At 51.3% G+C, this 24,003-nt stretch overlaps 1 protein-coding gene across 1 annotated transcript in view; it reads left to right on the top strand.

Annotated features, from left to right (window-relative positions):
* The window catches only part of SIRPA (signal regulatory protein alpha), a gene marked incomplete at its 3' end in the record, with an annotated part of 41,695 nt that extends 18,231 nt beyond the window's left edge, over positions 1-23,464 (top strand). The window contains 7 exon segments of the mRNA NM_175788.1: positions 940-1,296; positions 7,203-7,523; positions 8,085-8,414; positions 10,192-10,305; positions 13,440-13,464; positions 19,825-19,864; positions 22,336-23,464. Coding sequence (NP_786982.1) covers positions 940-1,296; positions 7,203-7,523; positions 8,085-8,414; positions 10,192-10,305; positions 13,440-13,464; positions 19,825-19,864; positions 22,336-22,590 — 1,442 coding nt within the window.
* Between the last annotated feature and the right edge of the window lie 539 nt (positions 23,465-24,003).

Below are 24,003 nucleotides of genomic sequence, written 5' to 3'. Positions count from 1 at the left end.
CATTTAGTCACTGTGCCCAGCTTGGTGCTCAGGGGCTTCTGTGTGTCATCTCACTCTCCTTCCAGAACACACAGAAGGCTGTGGGTGTTCTACCCTTCCTGTGGATAACATAACTGAGACTGAAGCAATGGATAAGCTCGGGTCATGGGTGAATAAAAAGTGAGCCAGGTCTCAAACCAGTTCAGTTGGCTCCAGACACTAGACCCTTCTTTTTGACCCTGTTCTGGCCTAGGCATATTGTTTGTTCCTACCAGAGATCCATGGAGACAGGGCCATAGTAACTGACAGACGAGACCAAGGCCCAGAGGGCAGTAACTCACTCCACGCAGTGCCTGGCAGCATCCAGCACACTCGCAGGCCTCCCTGTAGGATCTTTGTGGTTGCCTGAGTGATGGCCAGGGTCACTCAGCAGGACTGAGCCAGGACTCACACCCAGGTCCTTGTACCCAAGTACTTCACTAGACCATGGCCTACCTGGGACCCAACTGCTGAGTATAGTCTCTCTGTCCAGGGCCTGCTTGCTGAGCCAGACCTGAAACAGGATAGAGCCCCTCACACACGCTCTGCTGCCACCCACTTCTGAACCTTTGCCCAGGCAGTTCCTTCTCTCAGGAGCACTTGTGCCCCTTTCTTGATTCCTGGTAAATTCAGACTTGAATTCAGAGCCCAGTTCAGACATGACTTCCATAGATGGCTCAGGTACTCAGACTTACTATCTGCCACATTTTTAGCCTCTCTGTGCTTCAGTTTCCTCCTTTGTAATAGGGTCTCAAGTTACAGGTTCGTTGTGAGGGTCACATGTGATATATGTGCAGTGGACTGAGTTCAAGGCCAGCTCATGCTATGCTCAGTCACTGAAAGCTGCCGTTGATAAACACTTGAGAAAACCTACAGGATCACGTGAGGATGAATAAATAACTGCTTTGTGTCTTCCTCCAGGAGCGGCAGGTGAGGGGGAGCTGCAGGTGATTCAGCCTGAGAGGTCAGTGTCAGTTGCAGCAGGAGAGACGGCCACTCTGCAGTGCACCGTGACCTCCCTGAGCCCCGTGGGGCCCATCAAGTGGTTCAGGGGAACTGGGCCAGGTCGGGAGTTAATCTACAGTCAAAAAGAAGCTCCTTTCCCCAGAGTAACAAGTGTTGCAGATGCCACAAAGAGAAACAACACGGACTTTTCCATCCGCATCAGTAACATCACCCCAGCAGACACTGGTGTCTACTACTGTGTGAAGTTCCGGAAAGGAGAACGTGGCGACGTGGAGTTTAAGTCTGGACCAGGCACTCATCTCACTGTGAGCGGTGAGTATGGCCTGGGTCTCCTTTGTCCGCTGGTCTGTAATAACATGTCAACAGGAATGCTTTTCATTCTGTGAGCAAAAAAAAAGAAAAAAAAAAAAAAAAAAGGCAGTCAGATGCAGCACTGTGTGCTTTCTCATGATCTGGACATGTTCTGATTTCACTCCCTTCTACAGGTCAGAGAAGTTGAGGTCTGTGGGGGTCATGCTACTTACTCCTCGTCCAGCTCATCCCATCCAGCTCTTTGGTTCCAGGGATGAGGGAACTGAAACTCTGAGTGACTTTCCCTGTCACAGGTCATATCCTACCACCTGCCTGCAGAGAGTACTCCCTTCAATGTGGCTGAGTATTCCATTTGCTCAGCACTTACTGAGCACCTCCTGTGTGCCAGGCCCTGCCCTGGATGCTGTGGAGGCAGCAGTGAACAAAGCAGGCGAGGGCTCCTCTCCTGTGAAGCTTATGTCTGCTTCCTCCCAGAGAGAAGTCCATCCAGCGCAGGGAGGGGAGATGTGTTTATATCTTCTTCAGAAACTACACACTGAGAAGAAATTTTGGGGCCAGACATTTAGTGTTTACTCTGATGGTCCTGCTTGGAGGAGATGCCCAGAGGTTGGGTGTTTCCTGGGGATCTGTTGAGAAAACCCTTCACTGAAGGCTTCCAGCAGAGCTGGGTCATCTCAGAAAATGTCCCCATGTGGGTGACTTAGGGGCAGCCCCATTGAGGTAGCAAAGGTGCTCATTTAGGGTTTTCTGCCAGAGGCCCAGGATCCTCTTTCTAACTCCTGAATCCTGGACTGTCAGCACAGGAAGGACCTTAAGACACCATCCTCCAAACCCCTCATGTACACATGGGGGCCTGAGGCCAAGAGGTGACAGGGACCCAGACCACAGTCACATGGTCAGTGAGGGGATCCTTCCAGAACCCAGTCCGATTCCAGGCCAGTCCCCTTCCTGCAGCAACATTGAAACTGGTTTCATGGAAGAGCCTGGTACAAGAAGGGAGCAAAATAAAAGCCCCTTAATTTGAACCATTGAACAGGGCGCCTTTTCATAGGTTTCCCAAAGGTTCATAATGCCCCTTACATGCAGGCCCTGAGACCCAAGATGACTGGGAACCTCTTCTTACTTTTGTTTTAACCATAAATCCTTCATTCCAAATCATCCCCTGGAGCTGCCCAGTATTTCAACAGCTGCAAGGCACTTGGCATATGGAGACAGCATCTACCGGTCTTTGTTAACAAATAAACAAGTTGTTCCCAAACTTAGGCCATTAAAACAGAACTACAGTGGATGACCTTATCTATACATCACTCTACTCTGGTGGGAGACGCCCACTATAAGTGGCATTGCTAGTTCAGACAGTATGTGGATTTAAATTTGGGTAGCAATTGCCCCAAATTTCTCTCTTAGATGTGGTAACAATCGAATCTCCCTACAACCCCTGGACATAGAAAAGGAAGGTGGCTTTTTCCTGATTTTGCAGATACTACTTAATTTCCCAGATGATGGGCTCCTTGCCCACCAATCACAGCCAGGAAGTGGCCCCCCCACCACTCGGATCTGCCGCCTCCCAGGAGGCTGCTCTGCCTCTTCCCCAGGCCGCCTGCCCAGATGATTCCCTGGGTGAGAACAGAGGGAGGGGCGGGGAGCAGCCTGTCAGATGCGGAATCTTCCTCATGGCTTTTACTCCTTATAACCAGTGTCTGAGGGAGGGGTTCACCTGTTGTCCTTTTATAAATGAGGACACCGAGGCTCAAGGAGGGGACATGGCTGGTGAGCAAGTAGGAGAGCCAAGATTGAACCCAAAGCAGTCTGACTCACAACCCTGTTCTCTGCATACTTCACCGTGCTTGTCAAAGTGGGGAGAAAATTCCAGCCTTGTCCTCTTAAAATCCTGTATTGTTCTATTCTTCAGTATGAAGTATAAAAAAAGAGTCCTGTGTGAGAGGCAGGACTACCTTTATAACCAATTCAGACAAATACTACAATATGTCATGATTTTCCTAAAAAACACACTTAAAAGCATCAGGAGATTTTCTCCCCATTGGTGTGATGTTGCCCCTTCACCAGGGCCCTGAGGAGCAGGTCCGGGAAGGGTGGTGTGGACAGAGCCCAGAGGGGCCGCTGCGACCCCAGCAGCACCAGGCACGCCCACTCCTGGTTCTGTGGACTGAGGATGAGGAGGGGGAGGTGTCCCCTAGAGGGTGGTGGGGCCCCGTGTGAGCGAGAGTTCCTGTTCTAGACTCAGGCGTCGGGAGCCCACGTCTTCCCTTGTGGTTCCAGGGTCCCCAGGGCCGGGCCCTCAGAGGCTACTCCTCCCTGTAGTCACTTGAATTCAAGAATCTGAGGGAAAAGGTGGGGTGGTGGTCAGTGTGGGGGCTCCTGAAGGTGGGCACTTGCTCTGCTGATGGACCTGAAAGCTTGGACTTGACAGGAAACACCAGGACACAGTCAGGGGGTGAGAGGAGACAGACCCTTCATTTCCCTCAGCCTGTTTCCTCATCTGCATGATGGTGGTCATCATGTCTTTCAGGAGAGTTGGAAGGATTTGAGGAGCTCTGTCTAAATCACCAGCACAGAATAGGGACTCCTAACTAAAGGTGTTATTTCCAGGCTGAGACCCAATTCCCTGTGCTGGGCTCCCGTTTCCTCACCTATAGAAAGAAGATAATCACACAGCCTTTGCAGGGTGTTCCAGGAGTATAGTGGCCTGGTGACAGGACAGCCCCTCAGGAAGCGATGGTGCTGGCCTCTCAGGCTCTGTGATCTTGGGCACGTCTCAGTTCCCCCTGCTCCTCAGTTTATGCATCTGTGGAACGGTGGGAATCACACCATTGCAAGGCTCTGTGATGACTGGAGAGGGTCTAGGAAGCCCTGGATAGGGTGGGTTAGGGTGTTCCTGAGCTCAGTGCACAGTGGTCGAGCCCCCTGCCTGGGCCCCCACCCCGGTTCTGCCCCGTTCTGGCTCTGCGACCTCTGATGAGTCCCTCCCCACCTTGGGGCTCAGTGTCCTTGTCCCCTGGTGACAGCCCCAGCCTCACAGAGTAGCTGCAGGGACTGAATGAGGACACACGTCAAGAGCTTAGAGCAGAGCCGAGCACGTGGGACAGGTTCCACCAATGTGAGCTCTGATGTCCCAGAGCCAAAGGACCTTGAAAGAGTCACTTTCCCTCCAGGACTAAGTGTAATGGGTTGGGGTGGAACTAGGTGACTTTTACCCTCAACTGCTCATTGGAATCACCTGGGAGATGGTGACAAGCTCCAAGGACCCTGGGTCCACCCTAGAAATTCTAATTTAAGTGTGCAGATGTGGTCTGGGCAGCTGAGTGTCTTAACTCCTGCAGAGAATGCTGGTGCCTAGCCAGCGTAGAGAAGCCCTGAGCTACGTGTTCTCTGAGGTCACAGAGGGAGAGCTGTAGTTTTTCCCTGAAAAAGGTAGGTTCCACTTGGTGCCTGGGTTGTAAGAACAGATCTTTGGGGTGTTCAGAATAGTCTGTGATGGTGACAGCTCTTAGGAGGCCCAAGAAAGTCAGCCTAAGTGGGTTGGCAGGGACACCCCTCACTTCCAACAGAACTCACTTAGGCTGAGAGGGGCTTCCTGCCCACTCAGACCACCTGTTCATACCTGGGCTTCATTGCTAGGGAAATCTTCCCATCTTTAAACATGAGTGTGTCTAAACAGGTGCTGGAATCCCCAACAGCACTCCATGCTCAGCCCAGAGCCCTCCTGCCTCAACAACCACAGTGACACTGACGAAATCTGCCCTCTGTCCTTTCAAAATGCTTCCAGCTCTGAAAAGAGCTGATCTGTAGGAAAACACCTGTGATGCCTTGTGTGTTTTGAAAGCCAGTTTCCCCAACTTTTTTCCTGAGGGGGTAGTTTTGAAAAGAGGGAAAGGATCCTAACTTGGTGGTTTTCTACTCCTTTATTCACGCGAGTCTTTCATGGCAACTGCAGGGAACAAGGTTTGAGACTTTTGTTGTTTTTTCCACAATACTTTTGTTTTGCCTTCTTACTGCCTAGAGAATAAATACCTCGGAATGACCTAGGTATGACCTGGTCAGACCTAGGAATGACCAGATATGATAACAATCTTGGGTATGATTGTTTAAGCACCTACTATATGCCAGGCTCTCTGTTTTATATTCACCCTCACTCATCTTACCAGGTGGTGCTTTATCCGCTTTGTCTAGAGTCACTGAGGCTTAAGAGTAAAGATCAGAGACGCTAAAATCAATCAGCCCCACGTGCAGTGAGATGGACTCTGATACTTACTCTCTGGGTGTTCTTGGCCTCATACTGTAATGCATCTTCCTGGGCCTCATCCTGTAAATGGGGCCACACTCAGCCCTCCCTCTCAGAGTTGGTGGAGGGATTAAAGAGCTGAGGTTCCTAGAGGGATCAGCCCAGTGTCAGGCTCCCAAGAAACTCTTGATAAGTGGTAACTAATCACAGCATCTGCTCCCTTTACATTCAGGATGCTGATGATTTTATGACTTGACTTACTCAAGTAACACCTCTTTACCATGTCCTCAAAATGTTTGATGAGTTTTAAGAAGCAAGTTAAATATTTACAAGCGTAGATATTTCTATAGTTGCTATCTGCCAACGTTTACAGGAGGTGTTAGGTAGTTATGGACAATTTAGAGACGCCCCACAGGACCTTTCTAAAGGGAGAAACTGCCCTCACTTTTGACCTGCTGATTTGTGTATATTTTCAGGACACAAAAAGTGCTTCTGCTGCTTCATAAGCCTGTTTCTGTGTGTCTTCTGATTTAATAACAATTAAGAAATTAACCACCGTTGGTTTCTCAGCACTCGGCGATCTTTGTTTCAACCCAAAACTGATCTAGGAGAAGAACCCAGATTCAGAAAAGTATCTGTTTGCTCCCTTTCTTTCAAATTTAAGGATTGGTACACATTAGTCTTACTGGAATATTTGTGGAAAGAGTGAAAACTATGGAGTAAATTCATAGGTACCTGAAGGGGCAGCTCTGGATATAAGTATGCTGCTGCTGCTGCTGCTGCTGCTAAGTCGCTTCAGTCGTGTCTGACTCTGTGCGACCCCATAGACGGCAGCCCACCAGGCTCCCCTGTCCCTGGGATTCTCCAGGCAAGAACACTGGAGTGGGTTGCCATTTCCTTCTCCAATGCATGAAAGTGAAAAGTGAAAGTGAAATCGCTCAGTCGTGTCCGACTCTTAGCGACCCCATGGACTGCGGCCCACCAGGCTCCTCCGTCCATGGGATTTTCCAGGCAAGAGTGCTGGAGTGGGGTGCCATTTCCTTCTCTGGATATAAGTATAGTCTGGGTTAAAGAGAAATCTGTGTTTATTTAGTTTGGTGAAGCATATTGTGTTTTACTCATGGCAAAAATGCTTCCACTGACTATTTAACTCTCCCACTGGAGCCCCAGGAGGAATAATGCCTGCTGTCCCACTTCATAGATGAGGAGCTAGGAAGTACCTCGGTCACACCTCTCGTTGGATGGCCAGCCTGGTTAAGCTTCCATGTGGTCCCACTGTGCCCTTGATTCCCTTGCATTCACTTCTATAAATGCTTTCTCTGAACTTAAGTTTTCCAGGAGAACCCAGCTAGGAATAGCAAATAGGAAGAATGTCTGAGACCAGTTAGCACTTTTTGTTCCTGTGCCCAGACTGGTGGGAAATCACCTTGCAGAGGAAAGAAGGTGGACTTTGCACTCAGACCTGGAATTCCATACTCCTGACTCAGTCACCCCAGGGAACCCGTGTGTCTCCTTTAAGATGAGGATGATGGCAGTGCCCTCCCAGAACTATTTGAAGAATTAAAATAATAATATATGTGATAGTTCCTAACTATGTTACATATTTTTCATTAGTGATGATAATCACAATGGTTTTCAGTGTTTATAAATGTTCCTTTCGTAGCCAAGCCCTCTCCTCCCGTGGTATCCGGCCCTACAGTGAGGGCTACACCTGAGCAGACAGTGAACTTCACCTGCACATCCCACGGCTTCTCCCCCAGAAACATCTCCCTGAAATGGTTCAAAAATGGCAATGAGCTCTCAGCCTCCCAGACCAGCGTGGACCCAGAGAACGGCAACGTTTCCTACAGCATCAACAGCACAACCAAAGTGCTGCTGGCCACGGGAGACGTTCACTCCCAGGTCATCTGCGAGGTGGCCCACGTCACCCTGCAGGGGGGCCCTCCTCTCCGTGGGACTGCCAACTTGTCCGAGACCATCCGAGGTAGATGCTCCTCACGTCATCCCAAGCGCATACCTGCCCCCAAAGCCCCAACCTGCTCCTTCCCCCTGATTTTTGTTCCAGGCCTTGAATTGCCTGGAATCTGCTTCCTGACAATCCTGCCCAGTCACCAGGCTCCTAGCTGGTCACTTATTACTGTTTTCATGGCAGCTGCCAGGTGGATGCCTGTCATGTGCCAAGCACTGTGCTAATAGTTTACCAATAGCTTCTTCAACTGCTGAGCACCTACTGTAAGTCAGGCCCCTGTGTGTTTAGTGACTTCATTTATTTTGCTGCAGTTATCATATTTCAGCTGCATACCAGGGCTGTGCTTATAGATTGCACACACGGTTAACCTAACAGGAGCCCAGCCTTTGAGCACCTGCTGTGCGCCCTGCACTGTGCGTAGTGACTTCATTCATATGCAGAGACAGCCTCAGTGCTTGAGCCCCTATTGCATGCCTGGCTCTGGGTGACTCCCGGGCTGTGCTGAGCTGTTATCCCTTTCCTCCCCTATGACATGTCTGTTCCATAAGGTCAGAACTTCTTCCTGTGCTGTTTCAGTTCCACCCACCCTGGAGATTACCGGCTACTCGTCAGCTGGGAACCAGGTGAACGTCACCTGCCAGGTGAACAAGTTCTACCCCCGGCACCTACAGCTGACCTGGCTGGAGAACGGAAACATGTCCCGAACGGAAGCAGCCTCAGTCCTCGCAGAGAACAAGGACGGGACCTTTAACCAGACGAGCTGGCTCCTGGTGAACTCCTCTGCCCACAGGGAGGCTGTGGTGCTCACCTGCCAGGTGGAGCACGACGGGCAGCCGGCGGTCTCCAAAAACCATACCCTGGAGGTCTCTGCTCCCCAGAAGGACCAGGACACAGGTCAAACCCCTGGTGAGGTCACCACTGCAACTGACCCAGCTGTTGATCTTTTTTTTTTTTTTAATATTAAAGGTAGTAATTCATACTTTTTATAGAACAATGTAGAAGTCAATAGATTAAAATAGAATTTTAAAGTGAATTCCCACCTCCAAGAGTGACCAAGAGTGTGGCGTATTCTTTATAGATCTTTCGACATAAATATCCTTGAAAGAAAGAAAGCAGGGAAGGAGAGGGATTGTCCTGCTCATGGTGTACTCTCTCGCTTTCTTCTACTAACAGTTTCTGTGTTCACCATTCCCTGCCCGCCCACCTCCTCCCCTTGCTCTTTGTGACCTGAGCCTACTCTCGCTGGCTGCCCCACTGGAATGGGGTCGGGGGCTTCAGGCTGTCTGTGGCTTATCTCAAGTGTGATCAGTGCTGCACTAACTGCCCTTGTACATATTCTGTTACATGCGCAGCTATTTCTATGGGATGATCCCCAGGGAATGTTGCTAGGCCCAAGTGCATGCCCATTTAAGATGATGGCGATGCTGCCACCCTCCTGGGAGAATGAAAGGTGTCAGGGTGTCATTCTCTCAGCCCCTGTCCAACTGGTTGTCGGCGTATCTCCCTTTCTTCAGAATGACAGTGCCTGGTTGGCATTTTGGTGCCACTGTGGAATGTTCCAACGCCTGTACCCTTGTACATAGCAAACCCTTTTGAATGGATTAGAATAGAGGCCGTTTCCTTCCTTCGTGCATCATGAGAGGGACAGCTCTAAGGAAGCCTTGGGGTCTGTCAAGTTGCCCTTTGATGCCACCATGAGCCCTCCCCTCGGAGACAGGATGTGTGGATCCACTCGGGCTGTCTGTGTCACTGGAGAGCTTGAACAAGTCGGTGCCTGTCTCTGGGCTGCTCCACCTGCCCCTGGAAGTGTTGAAGGAGGTGACCCTGGTGACCTCTCAGCTTTGAGTCTCAGCTGCTGGGACCATGGCTGTCTCAGCATTGTGGCTTCAGGGCTGGGTGGGTAGTTGACACCCAAGAAATACTTTTAGAAAGGATGAAAGAGTGAGTGGTTGGTTGGTTAGTGAGGTATTCCTCAGAGCTATTCAATGAAGTAGAGATGACTATTGACCTCAATAACGTAAGAGGAAGCCAGTGTGTGAGGGGGTTTAAATGACCTGCTCAAGGTCGCTCAGTGAGGGCATTGATTTGAACCTGCATTTCTGTGGCTCGGAGCCCTGCTCCTGACTGCACACTGTCCTGCGGGATCCCCTTCCTGTGTCTGGTGCCAGCCTCTGCACTGTCTCCATGTCAAGTGTCCTAGGCTCAGCCCTCCTGGGCTTAGGCCCCAGGCATGGACCAGGGCACTGCCTCGGGGCTCTGCATGTCCAATGGCAGGTCACTCTCCTCACAACCCTTCCCCCCGTCGTGTGTGATGCCCCAGCTGCCATTAGGAGATCCAGGCAGACCTGTGTCCCTGGGTGGCCGCTCCATGGCTCACTCAGGTGAGGAGGAACGTATGTCTATTCCTCAGGAGGGCAATTCCACCCACACCCTGCAGCCAGGGTTCCTCCAAGGCTGACAGCAATGTTTCCCTCCTGGCACCTCGGCACAGTTTTTGCGCTGCCTGTGGGTAACCCACAAGGGGAAGTATGTGCAGATCCATGAACATGCCCACGGGGCCGAAACATCTGAGCCAGATGTTCTCAGTTAATGATGCCTGCCTCGTGGTGAAAAGGGGCAGTGGCTTTTCCTTTTCTTTGTTTTAAATTTTCCTACATGAAGCCTCTATTGTGTGTGGTCCTAGGCCCGAATGACAACAACTGGACCAGCATCTTCATCGTGGTGGGCGTGGTGTGTGCCTTGCTGGTGGCCCTGCTGATCGCAGCCCTCTACCTCCTCCGAATCAGACAGAACAAAGGTGGGTGGGTTCCCTGGTTCCTCCCCGAGAGTTTACCCCTGGGCTGTACTTCCCAGATAGAGAGAGGCCTCTGCTTTGGGCTACACGTAGTTTAAGTCATAAGGACGTCTGGTTACTCCCAGTAACAAGAAGTCCAGGGGTACCATTGCCTAGGCTGTGCAGCCCCTTCACCAGGCTGAAGTATGGGTGGGTCAGGGGTACCATTGCCTAGGCTGTGCAGCCCCTTCACCGGGCTGAAGTATGGGTGGGCCAGGGGTACCATTGCCTAGGCTGTGCAGCCCCTTCACCAGGCTGAAGTATGGGTGGGCCAGGGGTACCATTGCCTTGGCTGTGCAGCCCCTTCACCAGGCTGAAGTATGGGTGGGCCCCCTACCCTGCCGCATCACTGCTCCAGGCCTCACAGTCTCACAGAACCACTGCTGATGTGGGAATTGGGGAGATGCCAGGGTGGCAAAAGGGTCTCAAGGAGGAAATGGTACTTCCCAGGAGCCCCTGGCAGACTTCTACTTTCCCCTTACCTGTCCAGATTATGTGCCCAGGCCCCCGGCAGGAGGCGGGAAGGCAGTGGGGAGAATACCACCACCTACCTCCCAGGCTGTGGGGAGAATTAAATGAGTAACTGTGGGAACAGCGTTAGCAAGATGCCCAGTACAGCAGCAGGCTCTCGATGTCAGCCCCTGTAATCAGTGTTGTAGGTGAGACCAGAAACATGAACCACCTCCCTGGGAGGCTCCCCTCATAGTGGCAAGGTGTGCGGCCTTTGACTACAGCAGGAGGGTATAAGTTCCAGTCCAGGACATTGTGCCCTGTTTGCACTCATGCGTGCACGTGTGTGCCTGTGTGTGTCTGTGTAGTTGTTTCTGTTGACTTGGAGTCAGATGAACCAGGGTTCCAGATCCTTGTTTTATGCCCTAAAGTTTGGCCTCCGTGAGCCTCGGTTTCCTCACCTGTAAAATGGACGCGACAGTGCCTGCCTCGGAGGATAGTTATGAAACAAATAAGCTCATGTGCAGCAACAGCGCGGACACATTGTCAGACCTAAAAAAATGCACGTCCTCTTTCCCACTCTTGAAGACTATTTTAAGCCAGTGTTTCTGAAACCTTTTTGGCTACAAGTGATAGAAATACATTTCATGTCTCAACCCAATGCACACACACCCCATCTATAAAATTGGAACTCTGATATTTTCCTTTTTGTCATATTTTATACTATATTCTCTTAAAAATGCTGTTTGTGACCCAGCACCACGTGCCACAGCCGGCAGAGTGCCAGATGCCGTCCTGAGCTGCATTTCTGCACCCAGACCTCCAGACAGAGCTTGACGGGCTTTCTGTGCCTCAGCCACACACCCCTCCTGCAGCCCCTCTCCTCTGGCCCCCAAGTTTCCCTCCCCGCTGGACTGCCTGGAGGACTCAGCCCTGAGAGACTGCCTGAGCCTCAAACTCCCATTTGGGAGGGCTGGCATCTCTAGAATCTAGAAGAGGTTCTTCCAGGTGATCTGCAGGATGGTTTCCCTAACATTCCTGGAGCCCCTACACAGGCAGGACTCCTCTTTGGATGGGGAAACAGGGTCTCTTGCCCACCTTGGGAGACGAGCCAGCCCTTGGATGGAGCATTCATAGTGCCTGTTCATAAAGCCCCAGCCTCCTTTGGAGCTTTATCCCTGGGCACCACGTCAGGCTCTAGCACACAGGAGCTCATTTCCGTGGGCTTGGGTATCAGCCATCCAGTGTTCTGGAGAAGAAATGGGGGTTGGAGAGCTGCAGACGCTGGTGAAGGCCACCCAGCCCTGAATGGTGGGTCTGCTTGTGTGCAGAGTCCAGGTCTCAAATGTAGACTTTAGTGACAGTGATGGCTGGCCCTCAGTCAGCTCTTTTGATGTGCCAGGCACTGAAGTCACCACAGACCTAACTCCACTTTATAGACGAGGAAACTGAGGCACGGGAGAGTTATAGAACTTGGTCAGGTCTCACAGCTGGTGAGTGCTGGTGCCAGGATTCACATGGCAGTGGGTCTCCAGGGACCATGTTTGAGACCACACTGCACTTGGCCTCTATCCTAATGAGACACCCCCTCTCCCTTGTCAGTCCCCGGAGGTGTCTGCCACCCTCTACCTCATACTCGCAGTGAAATATCCTAATTTCAGCTCTAGCACTTTCCCGTTGCGTGACCTTAGGGAGTCATCTGGTGTCCTTAGTGTGGAATGGAGATGAGCAGTGTCCCATCATTGGACTCCCTGAGGTGACTCATGTCCCAGCACTTGGCAGCCCATCAGCCTCCATTCAAATGTTAGATGCTGAGCTGCTACATCTAATGGGTACCACTCACCTAAAAACCCAATACCTGCCCAGGCACCAAGCGTTCATCTGGCAGTGAGAATTCTTGCAGTGTGGCAGCCTCCAGCCTGCTAATATGTGATGCAGAGCACACTTGCCTGTGCATGTTGCTTTTTAATTACAATTTTACAGCAAAATCAGAGTCAAATGGTGGCAAACCCCAGTGGCTTCTCTGTGGGATGCCCCACATCACAGGCTCAAAACCTCTGAGCCAGACAGACCCTTTCTTTCCTCCCATGATCCTTTTTGCAAAGGTGGTGAGATGAAAATGAATGTCCAGCCCACCCGTGTGACTTAGAGCACTGAGATCTAACCTGGGAGAGGGAGAATGACCCACCCAGGGTCACGCAGCATGTGAGTGGGTGGCAGAAGTGGAATTTGCACTTGCTCCCCCAATTAGCAGTTCTGCCAGAACCTGTTCTCCAGCAGTGAAGGGCCCTGATGGGCACCCAGTCTTGCTGTAGGGTTTCAAGTAATGTGTGTGATGGATGGAAGTGAGGCTCAGCCAGAGGGAGGGCAGCTGGCCCTCTCAGGCTGAAGGTTGCTTTGGGATCTGACCTTTGGCAATTCCCAGAAGTGGGAAAGCTGGCAGGCCCAGCTCTTTCTGCGGAAAGATAATGGACCACCCACCCCACTGGGGTGGGCATGGGGTTTCCTGTGGTTTGGAGGATATGATTGCAACAATTCCTCCCAACATCCCTGGGGGCAAGCCTCTGCACCCTCCAGAAAGTAATTATAAAAGAAAAGTGTGTTTCTAAGTTGAATAACTGGCTTCTTTTTTTTCTTTTCTCTTTCAGCCAAGGGCTCCACTTCTTCTACAAGGTAAGTAGGTCACTGGGCTGGAGTGCTTTTGCAGTTATTTGGTTGTTTGCCCCCCAAAACTGCCGAGCAGAATCTGCACCCACTGACCCTCACTCCTGTGCCAGTCAGCCTTCCTGTGTCTTTCCTTTGTAAGCTCCTCCCACCAGATCTGTCTTTAATTACTGCCTCAAATGAGGTGATTTCAGCACATAGAGGCACTGATTTCCTGACTGATGCCCACAAACAGTGAGACCCTTACCAAATCCTGTTTGGACTGTGGCAGGAACTCCTGCACATGCCATCCCCAAATCTAATTGTATACTGTGCTCTTTCCTTTGTTCATTAAGTATTTATGGAGGGCTTTGACACAGGTAGCCTGGGCAGTGCCAGGGTAGGTGGGTATGACAGGTGGGTATGCACCTGTGCCTCCTGAAAACTGTGCCTTGGTCAGAGGCTAAACTGATGACATTACATCATGGAAGGTACATTAGTTGGTTGATTTAACATTTGCCATGATTTTTGCTGAGTCCCTACTATATGCCAGTTCTGTTCTGAATGAACAAGACTCAGTCTGGACCTTCATGAAGCTCAGACGCCAGTGAGAGGAGCAGGCAGTAAGTGTGGAGGTGAAACAGTCTGTAATGTCATGTCAGGTGGTGACAAATTAAACACGGCAAGGGGATGGAGATGGGGGCAAGGGCAGGGCCTCTTCTGAAGAGGGAATATGAGCAAGGACCTGAAGCTGGGGAGCCGTGAGGGGGCACAGGCTGGGCAGGAGAGCAGGCAAGGCCAAGGCTCAAGGTGGGCTGGGAGGACGGGGGAGGCCAGCAGTTGGGGCAGAAGGAGTGAGGGAACAGGAAGGGATGAGGTCAGAAGGTGCAGCCCATGTGTCTTAGCTGCAGCCCACACAGCAGGTGGGTGACTAATCCAGACTGCAGCTTTGGGGAAGCACTCCCCCCACCAGCATTCACCCAGCAGAGTAGAGGCCGCACCCCATCACCTACCACGTTGAATGTGCCTGTGTGGAAACGTGAACGTACTCTAAGTACGATAAATACAAACTATAAACCGCTTCATGTTCGTTTAGGACAGGTTTTGCCATCAAATGGGTTTTGCAGATCTTTTGATTCTTTTAGCACTTTGTGGATTTCAGAACTGCAAAACAGAACTGAGGATGCGGAGTGGAAGCCATTGTCTAGGGGCTGTGGCTGTTAGGACTCCGGATTTGACTCCCAGTTGGATGAAGGGGCGTAAGAGGGAGCTGATCTGACTTTGTTTTCAAGGTGCCACTCTGACCTCATGTGAGGACCAAGCTGTAGGAGGGAGGGTGGGTGGAGGCAGAGGGGCCAGTGAGGAGGCTGCTGCAGTGGTCCAGGCAGATGGCTGTGGCCTGGATGGGTTTAGAAATGGTCAGATTCTGGAGATATTTTGGAATTAGAGCCAAGGGGACTTGCTGACAGATTGTAGGGTCAGGGACAACCCCACAGTTGGGGGAAGGGAGTGCTGTATGCTGAGTTGGGGGGTCACTGGTGGCAGGTAGGGTGGGGGGCAATTCCAGGCCTGTGGTTGCACACAGCAGGAGCACCTAACCCATCTGAGGAGTCCTGGGAAGCATCGGGCCTTCCTGCCGTACCAGGAGTCTGTGGTACCCTTGGGAGAAAGCCTTGCTTTCTGCTCTGACCTCTACAGGTGGCTTCCTGCTCTGAGCCCTGGCCAGCCTCCCAGCCTCCGGGTCCCCGAACAAACAGAGCCACCATTCCAGCAAAACCGGGCTCCTCACGCCCGCAGAGAAATGTGTTTCCTGTTGCCATGCCTTCACCCGCCATTCTTCCCACACCAAGTACACTCTTTCCCAAGAGCAAGGCTTGGCTTTCGTCCTTTGCCTGGAACCCCTCAGTGATTCCCTGTGGGCCCTCCTAACAGTCCAGATGCTCTCCTGAGGCCCCCAAGCCCCTTGCAGTGCAGCCCTGCTGAGCTGGACAGTTTCATTCACTACCACTCCCAGGGCTTGAATTCCATGGCTCAGCCTCGGCCCCCACCTCCTCCCTCACGCTGCATTCTCGTTCTCCTCACCCTGTGCTCCCCACCCCTGCTCCTGAATCACCCAGGATCTGCACAACTGCAGGGCCTGGCAGTCACAGCAGGTTCTGAACAGCGCCCCTGGGTGGTCTGACATGGAAGCTAGCGTGGGTGAGCCTCCTTTTACTTGGTTACCTCCTGCTCTTCCTTCTGGGCTCAGCAAGGGCATTACCTCCTCCAGGGACAGAGTCTCCTCCTGGGAGCTGGGTACACTGGGCTATCCAGGCTGTCTCTGCACTTGTCCCTGTAGTGTGACCTACCCCTCTTCAAGGCAGGGTGGGTTACCTCCCTCACGTTCATTGCTGATTACTGCTGAACTTGGCACTGTGCCTGGAATGGAATAGGTGCTCAGTAATGGTTTGTTGAATGAATAAATGCTACCCCAAACTACTCCAGTAATCCCTGATCTCTAACCTCATGAATCCTAAAAACTATCCCTGTCAGTGGCTTCACAGCCTCAACTATGGAAGGAGCTGTCTTTTTTGCTTCATTCTTACTGCTGTCACTATTTTTACTTGTCTTGTCTCCCCAATTATCAATACATTTCTGGAAGAAAAGGGCTGTGTCAATAATAATAATGACAACAGCAGCAGCTAACGTTTATTGAGCACTCACTGTGTTCTAGGCACAGATCTATGATTTCACCTATATTAGCTCATTGGTGATTTGATTATCACAAAAATCCTGTGATTTACTATTATCCCAATTTAATTCAACAGAGGTTTTCAAACTTGAGTGTGTAGCAGAATCCCTAGGAGGGCTTATTAAAACGCAGATTACTGGCCCGTTCCCTTGAGTTTCGATGCAGAATTTATATTTCTAACAAGTTCTCAGGTGGTGCTGACACTGCTGTTTCTAAGCCAGACTTTGAGAACCCCTGCTTTAGATGCTTATTATTGTCCCTATATGTGGTTAAGGAAACTGAGGCTCAGAGAAGTGTTGTGACCTTCCCAAGGACCCACAGCTAGCAAAGTGCAGACTATGAGTCAACCCAGGTTTCTCTGACGCTGAAGCTGAGGCTCTTCATCACTGATCCAGTGCTTCTTGCTGCCTGTTTCTTCTTCCCCAGAGAAGCCAACCGTTTTCTGCCTTTTTTTTTTTTTTTCAGTTTTTGAGCATGATCCTACCCAGGGAGCCGTGAGATCACTTGCTCCCTTTGATCTCTCTAAACCAAAGCGCTAGCTAGTGAGCGGTACTGGTGCTTTTCCATGCAGCTGCCAGCTTCAGCTCGGCTGGCTGGGATCAGACACTTTGCAGAGAATGTTGGCGTGGGTAATAAGCCAGCTTCCCGGGAGGGGGAGGGGCAGTGGCAAGAGTTGGGGGTGCCTCTGCTTTGAACTCAAAGGGCCCATCAGGTTGCAGGGCCAGTGGGAGGACTGGCTATTTCTAACTCCCTGGGTTAGGAACGTACAGGAGAACATTGTAATCCTCCCCAGCTCAGATGAGAGGAAAATGTGGCTCTGCTCCCTTAATTGGGCACTGGGGTTCATTTCGTTGGCCATTTGTTCACTTGTCAGACATTCACTGCGTTTATTCTTAGAATAGTTAAGGCTTCCCTGATTCTTTCATTTATTCATCTGGATTGAGCACCAGGCCTTAAGCTGGGGGGATTGCAAAAAGGAATAAAAAGACACTAGCCCCGGTCGGTTGCACTTTTGATCTGATTGGAGAGATGTTCGTTCATTCATTCAACAAACATCTCTAGCGTGCTGATGATGCACCAGCTCATTACTAGGTGTCGAGGCTCCGGTGGTAAACATCATGGACCTAGTCTCTGCTCTCATGGAGCTCGTGGTCCACAGGGAGGCAAGTTACCATACTAGCTGGGAGGTTAATACGTGGTGTGCTACAGGTGCGGACTAATGCACAGGCTCAAAGCAGAGGCGGGAGCGAGTGTGCCGTGGGTGGTCAGGGAAGGCCATCTAAGGAGGGGACATTTAGATGACAGCTGAGGGGCAAGAAGGCTCTAGCCTTGGGAACATCAGGGGCAAGGGTGGACCAGGCAGAGGGAACAGCCAGTGCCAAAACCCCAAGGCAGGAGCAGCTGGACGTGTTCATGGACCAAGGAGGAGGCAGAACGGGGGAGAGGCAGGGGGAGGGCGAGCAGTGTGGAGTGAGCGAGGCCAGAGACAGGGGCTACAGCACATCACGTGGGCCGGGCAGTCAGGACACAGAGATGGATTTCAGTGTGTGGTGGGAAGGAGTTGAGGGTTTTGAGCAGAAAAGTGACATGACATAACGTATGCATTTTACATGTGGAGAGTGGAGTGTGGGGGGTGGGGGGGCAGACCTAGAGCAGAGACGCCAGGGAGGAAGCTCTTCAGAAATTTGAAACCTGGATGGTGGCGATGATGGTGTCTGGTATGTATTTTGGAGGCAAATCGACAAGCCTTGTGGTGGATTAGACACGGGTTGTAAAGGAGGAGGAAGGGGAATTGGGGGGCGGTTCCCATTTCTTTAGCTGAGCACAAGGATGAGTAATAGCAATGCCATTCACTGAGACGGGAGAGACCCAAGGAGAGAGAGACATGACAAAATGGATAACTGCTTCCCGTCTATAATTATCGCTCTGAGAGAGGAGCCCAGTGTTCTGAGAATGGATTTTGGGATAGTGAAGGTTTCCCTGAGAAATGACCATTTGAAACAACTCTGGGGGAAGAGAAGGAGTGGATCAGAGGAAGAGGCAAGGTGGACTGAGTGTGCAAAGGCATTGGGGCAGACTGATTGGCATTCCTTCCAAGTCTCTTGAGCACCTATACCCATGTGGTGAGGAAGCATGGCAGACAGACAGACATACAAACCCGATGGGAAAATATGCAAGGAGTTTGAAACTGTCACGGAGGGACAGCCCAGCCAGCTTAGCACTGTCAGAAGCCATCCCAAATACGTGACAATGTAGTTGTCTTGAAGGATGAACAAAGGTTAACCAAGAGGAAGAGCTGTTCAGGAGGTCCTTCAAGGCTGTTGACATGTAAAGTGCATCACATTGAGTAGCCCTTGAGAAATATTGGGTGGGTGGATAAGTGGGTGAATGAGGATGACGGAGTGAATGAGTCTGGGTTGGTGTGTCGGGGGCAGGCGGGGTGGTCAGCCAGGACCAGACTCCATGGGACTTACAAGCAGGTCGAGGTGTTGGACTTGAACCAGAGTCAGCGGGGACCCAGACAGGTGGGAAGCAGGAGGGGCATGGATGGAGCCGAGTGAGCAGTCTTCTCCAGACAGCGTCCCTACTCCCAGAGGGCTGTTGCTGTGGCCACGTGGGGCCCGTCATGCCCCAGAACTGCTTTCTGAGCCAAGCACTCATGCCAAATCCATTAATAACCCCGCTGCCAAGCCCCATTGCTCATTTCTGACATGAGCCAGGCTAATGTCCCCAGAGTGGCTGGCTTGAGAATTTACACAACTGCCGAATCAGTGACTCTGGTTTACTCACCACCTTGACTGTGACCCTGCAGTGAGCCAAGCCACAGCCTCCAATTACAGAATCAAGTGCATGAACGGCTTCTTTGATTAATCAGAACACATGGCCCTCCTCTTTTCTTTTCTTAATGATAAGACTTAGGTGTGTAGAATATAGAACATTAGGAAACTAAAAAGAAGAAAAAATACCACCCCAAGACCACTGCTGTTAGCATTTTACTAGATTTCCTTACAGTGTTATCCACACATTTTTCATAATTGGGGTCATTCCACAGAGAATTTTATGCTTATCATTTTAATGTAATCATTTGTAATAAAAAAAAGAAAGCCTCCTCATAAACCTCTTAAGTCTTTATCTACAAAATCTATCCTGATTTCCTTAACCAGTCCCAATTGGTGGAGCTGTGAGATGTAAACCTCCCTCTCCCATCTCGTTCTGTGGTAAATGCCTTAGTGCATAAAGCTTTTTCTATATTTTGAATACCAATACCCCCAAATGTGCAGTTATGAGTCAAAAGATGAGGACACCTTCCAAGCTCTTGACTTTGACAAGCTGTTTCCAGAGAGCATTATGCTGGTCAGCCCCTCCACCAGCAGTTCGTGAACCTGCCAGTCTCACCGCAGCTTCCCCAGCACCGAGTACTACAGTTTTTAAAGATCCTTGATAATAAAGTAGGTTAAACAAACAAACAAAAAAAGTAGTGCATTGTTGAAAAGTCCTTTGGTCCAAACATGTGATCAGCAGTTGTGTTTCTGTTGGGAACGGCTCATCCATGTCCTCCACCCGTATAGGAAGTGGAACCTAAATGTTATTCTTATCCGTGTGCATGAGCACTAGAGATAGTGAGGGTATTTTTATCTGTGCGTCTCTTTCCTTTTTAGGCTGCACGAGCCCGAGAAGAACACCAGAGAAACAACTCAGGTACAGTCCTTGGTGAGATGCCCTTCCTGGGAGATCGGTGGTGTGATTTCCTTGCATCAACAGGAGTTGCAGATCCTGTTCTAAATTAAGACTTCTTCACCAGGGTGGGTGGGTGCCGGGGGTGGAGGATCCTTACATTCATTCCTGAGTCCTCCCCTCCCCTTCCCCTCCCCCTCCCCGCATCCTTCCACCCATCTCACACACACCACCACCACCACACACACACCCCCACCCCCCGCCCCGGCCCCAGCCTGGAGAGTCTCTCCCAGCCTCTCTCAGTGCCAATCCCTGCGCAGCTTGGAAGGGCACCATCCACCATGTGTTCTGTGTAAATGGTGCTGCTGGACTTGGCTTTAGTGCTCTTCACGCCATCCGGCCTCCGTGCCTGTGCCTGGCCAGCCCCTCTACCCGGAGCACCCTTGCAGCCCTGTGTCTCTCACGTGCGGGAACACAGCACTGCACTGCCTTTGCTGATGGGAAGGCCCCATGTCATTGATCACCTCGTGCAACGGCACATGCCCCTGGAGCTGGCAGTTCCACCCCAGCATTATTGAGGAGGCTTTACAGTCACCATGGTTGGTGGCCTGTTTCTGAGAACTCTGGCCCTGTCTGCACTGGCTGATGCTATCAGACCTTGGGAGGCAGAGGGTTCCTCAGCGTCGTGTAAGGAGACAGGCCCAGCCCTGAACCTGGAATGAGAAAAGCCAGCTGTCCTTGACATTTCCCTGGCAGTTGTCATCGCTGTAGCTGTAATTTGTTGAAGAGAGCCAGGCTGGCAAAATGCACAGTGTTTGTAGGCCAGAACTCTCCCGACTCGATGCCAACCTCCCCTCCCCCACCAGCTCAGGCAATGATTAGAAATACAAGACAATTTCCAATCATGGGTCAGGAAGGCTTTTTCCCCAGTCATTTTACTTTCTGGCACTTTAAAAGTCAAAGTTCTTTCTGGAATTTTCCAGGGAAAGAATGATGGTGGAAAGAGCTGGTCACTGAATCCTGTACAGAATTTACAGTCAGTCGGGACTTACTGAGGACCTACTATGTGCCAAGCCCTGGGCAGTGAGCAGGGCTCTTGTGAGCTCGCAGCCCTGTAACTAGGACTCCCAGCCCTTAATGCTGGCATGGATTTCCCAGAGAGAAGTGAGCAAGCATGCAGGGTTGAGGACAGGGGCCATGTGGTCGGACCACAGCTTTAGAGGCCAGCAGACCTCGACTCTTTTCTAGCTGTATGACTTTGACCCCATTATTTCACCTCCCTGGCTATAAGGTTCTTCACCATAAAGTGGGATAAATATGTCTTACCAAGCAGGGTTGTGATAGCACCTAAATCAGGTGATCCACGTGAGAGCCGTCAGGGTCTGAGGTTATTGTTGTGTGTCAGCTGGGATCATGGGTGTTGGTCATTCCCCTCCACTTCCACAGTTAAGTTGCTAGGCACAAAGAAGCGAAGTATCTTTCATGATGGGTAATTTCAAGATGGCAGTTGTGAGTGATAAGACAGGCACATAGGAGCAGCTCAGGTTTGCCAGGTGGTGGATTGCTGACATGTGCCGCACATCCACGCACCCGGCATGAGCCAGGCTCTGTCCTGAGACCAGCTCATCGGATCCTCCCAGTGACCATGGCAACAGATACTATTATTAGACCTACTTTAAAGATGGGGAAGCCAAGGCCCAGAGAGGCTAAGTGAACTGCCCAGTCCCTCCTCCAGAGAGAACAGAACCCGGATTCACACTCCGACTTCTGCCTACAAAACCTTTGCCTCCTGTTAACTGCTGCCCTCATTCTCACAAACTCCCATCCTCTCTTCCCCAGTCCCCAGCCTCAGCTAGAGTGGGGCTGGAAGAGTTGCCATCCGTTTATTCATCTACCACTCATTCATTTATTCATTTAACATTGATTGGTTTTTTCTGTGCCAGCCTTGATTTTTGCATCATAACAAATGCCTAGTGAATACTTGTTTAATAAATGAGTAAATAAATGAATGTCCCCAGCCACTGGGGATCAGCATCTATGCACACCCCTGGACAGGCACAGGCGGTCCTAGCTAAGGGGTGGGTGCTGTGATGGAGAAGCACAGAGGGAAGTGCAGAGTCACGGTCCTGGACCCAGCTGAGCAGAAGGTCTTAGGATGAAATTGACAGGGTGCGTTGGGCTTCATCACAAGGAGAAAGGGGGCTGGACTTTCTCAGCAGAGGAAAGCGCATCAGGAAAGGCAAGCAAGAACTGCAGGAGGGGTGACATTGAGGCAGGGCTATGAAGTGACCACACTGACGTTTAGGAAGAGCCTTCAGGCTATATGAGGAGGCTGATTGGAAGGGCAAGGCTGGAGACAGGTGACCTCAGCTGGAGAAGAGGGGACATGAATTAAGGCTGAGCTAGTGGAGGCCAAGAGGAGACAGAGCATCCGGACTTGATCCCAGTGGTGACTGGCAGGGGCTCCAGAATGACCTTCTCTCTATCTCATTTAGATCCAAGACAACAATGACATCACATATGCAGACCTGAACCTGCCCAAGGGGAAGAAATCAACCCCCAAGGCCAATGAACCGAACAACCACACGGAGTATGCCAGCATTCAGGCCCGCCCGCCACCTGTGTCTGAGGACACCCTCACCTACGCTGACCTGGACATGGTCCACCTCAACCGGACCCCCAAGCAACCGGCCCCCAAGCCTGAGCCATCCTACTCAGAGTATGCCAGTGTCCAGGTCCAGAGGAAGTGAACAGGGCCGTGGTCATCTCTAGGGTCTGTCCCCATGAGCCTTCCTGTCCCACACGGAGCAGCCGTGGTGAGGACAACCAGCCCAGTTCCTGGGGGGCTAGGGTGGCAGAGGCCCTGGGACCCAGGAGTGAGGGTAGCTCTTGTCTCCTCAACCCAGTTGGCTCACCAGCATTTCCAGGGTAGCCATGACCCTCCAACGTGGCCACACATGGAGGCTGGTGTTGCCAAACCAGGCGGGGAGCTGGCCTGGAACTGGCCAGAGCCACTGTGGGTGCGAGAACTCTCACGCCTCTGTCCATCAACTGTGGGTCTTGGTCATGGTCTTAGAGACCTCTGATTGCCTCCTTGACGCTCCGTGGCTTGATCTTCCAGAGTGAGGAGGGAGAAAACATACCTCCTCCTCCCCCCAGAACTACCAGCTGGGGCTTTGGGGAAAGCTATCCCCTTTAGATTGAACTGCCTGTCCATGGGGAAGCTGGACCCGCCTCCTGAGACCTGGTGCAGTGGCTGCCAGCAGTTCTGGCCTTCCCCGCCCTGGAGTGACCGGCCACAAGCCCTGGGGAGGAGAGGACCCTCTGAGGAACTCCTCCACCACCAAGGACTGAGGGACAGAAACACCCTTTCTCCTCGCAGCCCTCGAGACCTAGAGGACCCGTCATCTTGACTATGACGCTCCATGTGGCCCCACCTCTCCTTTCCAGACCTGAGTTCGCTTCCTTCAGCAAGCACTAACTCACAACATCTCGCTGTGGACGCCTGTAAATTATTGAGAAATGTGAAATGTGCAATCTTGAAACTGAGGTGTTAGAAAATTTGATCTGTGGTGTTTTGTTCTGTTTTTTTTTTTTTTTTTTCTTAAAACAACAGCAGCGTTATCTTGGCTCTTTGTCATGTGTTGATGTGCGTGGTTGGTCTTGCACAGTCTGGGGCTGAACGGTCAGTTGTCCAGGAGAGAATCACTCATGGCAGAAACTGAGTTCCTCCCGGTCCCAGAGCCCTGAGGGTGGGGCAGACGGTTCCAGGTTGGCTGCTCCATGGAGACACTTAGCCTTCCCTCCACGTGGCTGGTTCTTCTGCTTCCTGAGCCCCCAGTGTGGTAAGTCTGAACCTGCCCCTATTTCTCCAGGCTGCCTCCTTCTCCACAAGGTCTGGTTGAGACCTCATGCCTCAGTATGCTTACCTGTAAAGAGGGGGGAGGAAAGACGCTGTCCCTCCCCTCCATCTCTCACAAGCACTTTAGGGCCATGCAGGGTAGGAAGCTGTGCCTGGCTGTACCCCCCGTCCCATCCCCTGTCATTCCAGCTCTCTGAAGACAGAATCTTTCATTTATGTTCCCAAACCCTATTTGGATCAAACTGGAATAAATCAAAGACAGCCAGGAGGCCTGGACATCTGTGAAGCCAGGAATGACCCA

The sequence above is a fragment of the Bos taurus genome, chromosome 13 (assembly GCF_002263795.3).
Source record: "Bos taurus isolate L1 Dominette 01449 registration number 42190680 breed Hereford chromosome 13, ARS-UCD2.0, whole genome shotgun sequence".
In the NCBI taxonomy this organism is placed as follows: domain Eukaryota; kingdom Metazoa; phylum Chordata; class Mammalia; order Artiodactyla; family Bovidae; genus Bos; species Bos taurus.
This window is presented reverse-complemented; position numbering and strand designations above follow the sequence as displayed.